At 36.8% G+C, this 7,050-nt stretch overlaps 1 protein-coding gene across 2 annotated transcripts in view; it reads right to left on the bottom strand.

Annotated features, from left to right (window-relative positions):
* Positions 1-5,361, bottom strand: part of SLC13A4 (solute carrier family 13 member 4) — a 29,792-nt gene extending 24,431 nt beyond the window's left edge. The window contains exon 1 of one of the 2 annotated variants that reach the window (XM_027902365.1): positions 4,969-5,361. Coding sequence is in view for 1 of the 2 variants with exons in the window: in XM_027902363.1 (XP_027758164.1) it covers positions 4,498-4,596 (99 nt within the window). In the remaining variant the exon portion in view is untranslated. Of the gene's footprint in view, positions 1-4,497; positions 4,791-4,968 lie in introns of those variants that run through there. The other variant, XM_027902363.1, reaches the window with a different exon arrangement.
* Between the last annotated feature and the right edge of the window lie 1,689 nt (positions 5,362-7,050).

Here is a 7,050-nt window from a genome sequence, read left to right as displayed (position 1 = left end):
TGTGCGCGGAACTGAGCCCACCCTTTAATCCTGAGGTTCATCTGCCGGGGCCAAGCACGCTTGGACGGTGGCAGCGAGGTCCTCAGGACGTAGATGGATTGCCTTACGGGCTAACGAGCTCCATCTGCCCGGGGAGTGTCCTAACCGGGAATCGAACCCAGATCTCAGCGTTGACAACGCTGTGGTTTAACCACTGCACCACCAGGGACACTCATATTGATATATACTATTTCCTTTATTCGCATAAGGATTTCAGCCAAGGTTACTCAGAAGATTGTGTTTAAATATCTGCCAGATCTTGCTCTGATTCTTATTTCAGAGAAGTGTGACATTGAACAGGTGTAATTCATCTAAGCCAGGGTAAGTTTCTATTGGATATCAGGGAAAATTTCTTTACTGAATGGGTGGCAGGGCATTGGAACAGGATGCTTAGAGAGGTGGTGGATCCACCATCCCTGGAACCTTTCAAAGAGTGTGTGGATATGACTGTTGGGAATATGGTTTAATGGTGAGCATGGTAGTGCTGAGTTAATGATTTGACTCAATGGCCTTAGATGAATTTCCAGCCTTAACGATTCCATGATTCTATTAAGCAGGGCTACCAAAATAACTGAAATAAGTTTATAAGAAAACTTTACCTCCTTGAAGCAGATAAATTACAATTACTTTAGAGATTATAAAGGGTATCTGAAAGGCTATTTGAGAAATTTAGCTCTGAATTCTTCCTTTGTTGATGGATTGGTACTCTGAATTACACAGAAGGGTGCATATTTGTTTCTCTTCCTTAACTATCATAGGAGAGTGGTTTAGGCTTTAAACTCTGCAGTAGAGGTTTCACTAGTCCTCTATGGTAAGATCCTTCAGCAACATATTACAACAAAAGAGTATCTTGCAGTTGCATCTTCATTGCTTCCAAGAAAAAATTCTAAGAGAGGTGAGAGAAGGTTGGACTGGAATGGATAAGGTCAGAGGAGTTTTGTTAATATTTGTGGATTATGATTATTTTATAAAATGTAATTGCTATGCTGTTTGAAACTCCGAAGTCTGGTGTTCAGTTCAGTTTGTAGCAATTTCAAGTGCTCACTTGGTAAAAAAACCCAAACAAATAATTTTGACTTAAAAATGGACGTTTAACAAGTGAGATGATAGGCATTAGAGATTTTTGGTAATCTCTACTAGGAAGACAAAACTGGTTTAGATGAGTCATGGAACTGATGAAATATCTCATAAACATTAACCAACTTGCTGCTTAGTCACCTTTAACTACGTTATACATCATGATTGATATGCCACAGAGAGCAGAGCATAGGACCATTTTTGTGACCTACTGACTATTTGACACATTTTTAATTTTTAAAATTTCTGCTAACAAACTACAACATTTGTGTGGGCTCTGTATGACATCCAGCAGTTATCTAAGGCAAAAAATAACTTCTAAAGAAAAAGCATTGATTTTTGTTTTAAAAAAGTGCAGATGCAAGTCACAAGGAATATGTTTTGCCAAAATTAATAAAATTAATTTCACTCTAAGCTGAATTCAAACCATTTTCTCACTCCAAAAATTTACTTCTGTTTAATTTCTCTGAGCATTCATTGTTGTTATTTTCTATTACCCTTCTGTATGTGGCAAAAAAAGTAGGCTGATAGTGAAGATGGAATAGGACAAAGGGAAATTGCGTCTCTATCAAAACCTAACTGGGAAGGGCACTGAGTCTCTTTTAAAAAGTATGTGCTCCGATATTAGTAAAATGTTCTTATTTTGTCGGATTTTATTTCGAGTAAAAATTTACCGTATTTTGACAAAATGTTCATGATCCTTTCGGTTCAAACTATTAGAGGTGATTTTTGAATTAGTCGAACAGATCGTTGAAAGAAATAAAAGACTCACGAAATTTGGTCGAGCAAAGGTTCTCTTTGGTTATAATTCTCTTCTATTTAATTGAACTGAATTTATATATTTAATTAATGGTTACCAGAGCTACTAAGTACTAGACTGAAGTAATGGCAGTGTAATTTTAACTGTTTCACTCTCACTTGTTGTTTTACTTTCAAGCCCACCTCAGGGCTTGAAACAGGTAATAGGAAAGAATGTGATGGTTGAAGGGACTATCATCTAATTATCTGGCTTCAGTCAGCCCCTTAGGTGAAAAGAAAAGAGGAGCTGTAAGGAAGCCATGGCTAAAACTTCTGTACTAAGGGTCATGCATAAAGGTTTTGTAACTAAAATAAACAAGGATCTCAGAGCGACTAAAAGGAAGAATAAACTCTGTGTTGGAAATTCGTCCACTTGAAAGTGTACATTGCATATTTTGCATGCAGGCATGTTTGTTTTTTTTTCCTAAATGTGCCTGAAAGGCGCTTTTGTGCATCCAAACCTGCTGAACAAGTTCAGCTATAACTTTGAAAAGGGAAAAAGAATTCAAGTAAATTTTCTCAAATGTATTTTTTACTTAAAAATTTTTTGTCACAAAACAATAGAAAACAAGCCATGGACTTTATTCCCACTAGCCATATCTACAAACAGTTCTGAATCCTTGTGCTCCCTTTGATCAGTCTTGTCAATACATATGTAATGCTCCTTTGACGTTTCCAGAGATGTGCTGATATCATCAAAGAAACTGCACCCCAATTCCGTGCAGAAACGCAAATATATGTGACCTGGTAATTCTGATCTCTATAAGAAAGACAGGAAACTAGTATATTTGTCTGATAAATAAAAATATAATTAAGTGAGCAGGCATAAAATTTAATCTTCAAGTTTAAGAAGAAATCGTAATCAATGGGTTGTAGCAAAGTAAATCCTACACAAAAGCACTTGAATAGAGTAGTGTCAGCTGAGTTTATCTGGTGAAGATGTTTTCTTAATAGTGCTATAAACATCTGTCCAACTTGGTCAGATTCTCAGCAGTACTTTATTATCTGTGGTCATTCACATATATACAAAGTGGATGTACAACATCACCTGATGGATTTTCATGTCACTTCACAGTAAAGCAACATCACAAGGACTTGTACTGTGTAATAGTAATTCTTGCAGTAATACTTTCTACGAACTTCTGCTTTAGCACCAATACGGTTCTGTTACAATTCCCTTTGTTATTAAGGTCTCCTTATTGCATCCTATGCTTCTGAACCCAGTAAGGAGCAAACAAGAGGGACAAATTTTAATGCAATGAGTCTCATTTTTCCTAGGGAAGGGTCTCAAGGGACACAGAGCATGCTGCAGTTACAGTGCCATCTGGGCATGTCAGGGACTGTATCTTTTTATGTCCCCCTTCCAGTGCCCTTCTGTTCTCTGAAGAAGACCACAATTGTCTGTCATTCACTGCCTCTCTCGAGATAGAAGAGATGAAAAACTACTACAAGAGAACAGCCGAGATATGCATTGAAGTTCAGAGCAGGAATACTTGAAGCGCAACATACAGTTTAGTGGTGTAGGAACATCTCCTTTTTATGAATCCTGGCTTTCTTTCAAAAAAATTATTGGTGTTTTATTTTTGAAAACAGATATACAATTTCTAATCCTGTGCATTTTGATTTCATAAAGTAGTTGTATTCAAAAATTCTCTGATACTGTAAGGAAGAATTAATCTTTAGCAGCGTAGAAGATGAAATGGAAATTGCTGCACCATTTGGCCAGATTTATGTCTAGGACTATGTGGAAGGGCAAGCTGCAGAATTTTAAATACACTGCAAATTTTGATAAGTTACATATCACCATCTCCACGAGGTAGGAAATCATTGCTATTTTATGGGTTACAACGGCAGAGATGTGCACAGAGAGGAGTTCACCGTGTGGCCAAAGGTATTCAGTAGGTCCAAAGCAGTGTCAGGAACACAGCTGAATTCATTCCCATTCTCTGGTCTGTGTGTTAGGCACAGACTATTCCCTCCTTTGAATTGCTGTTTTTGTCTCTGAGCCAGCATTTATTACCCACTGTCAGAGCTGCAGAGATACCTACACCTGCTCTGGAATAGACAATACCATGTAGGGTCCTACATGTCTGTAACTGCCTCCTAGCCCCTGCTTCACCTGAGTTGCCATCTTACAAAGCCACATTAAATTGAAAGTCCCTCCACACATACTCATTATTTAAAAACTAAAGAGTTTTTTAATAAAGGAATACTATAAGTGTTCCTTTTAAAGACCTCTCATTAAAGAAAATTTCATGTATATGTTTCTTCTGTTCCCTCTTCTAAGTAGACATTATTTTAGAAAATGAGGAGATACATTTTGCAGTATTGCTTTAAAGTATTGCTTTATTAGCTTCACCTGACTCTTCAGCTTTGCTTGTGACATGACTCAAGGTAGCTCCAGTTCTTACTGTGATGACTTCTAAGTGACCCTCACAGTCCTTCAGATTTGAGTCTCTGATTTTTCTAAGATCTATGCTTTTTTAGGTCTTTGACTTCGTTTTTGCACACTGCAAACTTATCCAGCAGTACTACCTACTGCACTCAGAGGCTTTGTTAAAAAGAAAATTAAAATGTACTTACGCTGCTGGGGTATACGAGTGGCAGAGGAAGCAGCAGAAGGGGAATGAGAACAACGAGCAGGAGGTTTCTTGATTGGAGAATCTCCTTCATCACTGCCATACTCTTCTACTTTTTGGTGGCTTTCTTCTCCTTCAGATACTTTTCCAGTTCCTCAGATTCTTCAACTTCCACACCTTCACTTTTTCCAACTTTGACGCCTCAGATACTCCAACTTCCAGTCGACTTCAGCTTTCCTTCACCTGTGCCTGGATTTCCCCAAAATGTCTCTCACCACCTCATTTCCTATCCCCTTACAGTCAATTTATTTGTTCTTCAATCTTTTGTTTTGATAAGGTTTTTCAGTTAAAAAGATATTCAGTTTATGTAGGGCTCACCAGCACATCCAAATTATTATCACACCATACTATGCAGAGGTTTGCAAGTTGGAACATAGTGATCTTTTTACAATTTTTATTTTTAATTTAGACTCACAGTTGTAGCTGTGTTGTATCCTTATTCCCATGTTTTATAAATTTTTTTTCTTCCATCATCTGGAGATGTGACTCCTGTTTTCATAAACCAGGCGGGATATGTTTTGAGCTGCTGTTTTTCCTTCTGTTTGATAGTCTGAATGCCTCAAATACAGTTTCTTTTCTGCTGGAAAATTATTAAACCAAACAATTTATGGTTCAGTGCATAGAAGTAAATGTTCAGGTACTTCTTCTTAAAAAAAAAACCAAAAACACAAAAAACCCCATCTGCAGCTCCTTCAGACTTTATTTCTTTGCTTCTACTTTGTATCTACCTTTACCCTACTTTTGCCCTGAGCCTGCAATTCAAAGGGCAGCAATTCCAGTGCAGATTATACTTGATCTCAAGACAAAAATGTGTTAAAAAGCTACATACAACTCTAATTCACCAATGAGGACTGCAGAAGGTAAAAGTTGCTCCACCCATTGTCCAAAACCCAGTGAGAACATTTGAGAACATCAACAGCCTCCTCATTCTGACATTTACACAAATATACAAAAAGACCTTTTCTAAGTTCCTGAACAGTTTGTTATTGTTTCAAGGTCCCAGTACTGATGATAAATAAATAATCATTGTTTTCTAAACAGTATCTTTTGTCTTCATGTTTCTTCCATTGAGATCCTTGAATGTCACAATCTCTCTACTGATTAATGTGCCCTAAGTAACCTCAGTATTCAAAACCAAATTGGAAATTTTTAGACGTTCCACTCTACTCTTCCGGTGGAAAAACATTTCTCCAACACTCCTGAATTAATGCTTTTTGTGGGGCCAAAAGTACCGTAGATTTAGGGCTGAACCCACTGGCTGGTTACAGGCACAATCTGTGGACATCTATTCATAGAAATCCACACATTTAGGAATTTCCATGCCCCCAAAAGGTGCTTGCTCTATCCTCTCCCCACCCTCTGCTAGTCAACAACAAACTGAGCTCCCCAGGTTGGATTGTAATGCCTCTGTGACCCTGACTCCTGGGGAACCAGCAAAGGCAGACCTGCAGAGGGGTTTGATGTGCAGGTTGAATTCTTTCTTAAACTAGTAATTGTATCTCAGACTGTGAAATGCTTCTATATGCCTTGAAACTTCTATCAAGCAACAAAACTTTGAGACCCTTCTGGCAAATGTAGCAACTAGTTCTGGAAGTAAAAATATACTTAATGTTAAGATTTTGGGTTGGCTAATGCAGCCAGGGAATTAATATACATTTTATTGGTTGTTTCAGAGAGATTAAAAAAAAAAAAAAAAAAAAAAAAAAAAAAAAAAAAAAAAAAAAAAAAAAAAAAAAAAAAAAAAAAAAAAAAAAAAAAAAAAAAAAAAAAAAAAAAAAAAAAAAAAAAAAAAAAAAAAAAAAAAAAAAAAAAAAAAAAAAAAAAAAAAAAAAAAAAAAAAAAAAAAAAAAAAAAAGAAGTCTAAAATACCTAAAAAAATTAAAAATAGTTTTATTTTAAATGAAAAAGAAATCTAACCCTTATTTCACATTTTTATGATCTGTAAGGTCAAAGGGTGAATAAAAGGTGCCATTTAGGAGCAATGATTTTTCAGCCTCTGAGGGACAAATAGCCTATAAAGAAGGCTCAGTCTGAAGTGATAAGATGTAGACTCAGGCTGGGAGCAGGCAACCTACTCCTACACCTTAAGGAGTATTGAGGGAGGGAACTGCCCTAAACCCAAAGAACTGCCCTGAAGGTCGAGTGCTCTTTCCTGCCAGAACACTGGAAAAGGAGGCCCTCTTGTTCCTATTTATTACCAACTCCTGCTCCACAGAGGGAAGGGTTGTTCCCTTTTCTCCACTGTACTGTTGCTCTCATGAGGAGTTTTGCATTTCAAGGTGAGCAATTACTCAAGCTGAAGTTGCTAAATAGTAAATCTGCTGCTAAATCAATACAATGCAAAGACAAGTATTTTATGTATAATGTTTTATTATTACATTGAGAATCTCTGTTAAATTAACCTGGGCAGTCCAAGCACATTCCCAAGGAATAAATCTTTTTCCTACATTACACACAGGAAAGGGAGGAGGGAAATAAATTCATAAAACCTTTATTT

Source organism: Empidonax traillii, unplaced genomic scaffold (assembly GCF_003031625.1).
Source record: "Empidonax traillii isolate 1590-97213 ecotype Southwest subspecies unplaced genomic scaffold, ASM303162v1 scaffold867:size481033, whole genome shotgun sequence".
Taxonomy (NCBI): domain Eukaryota; kingdom Metazoa; phylum Chordata; class Aves; order Passeriformes; family Tyrannidae; genus Empidonax; species Empidonax traillii.
Note: the sequence above shows the minus strand (reverse complement) of the source record. Positions and strands in the feature narration are given on the sequence as shown.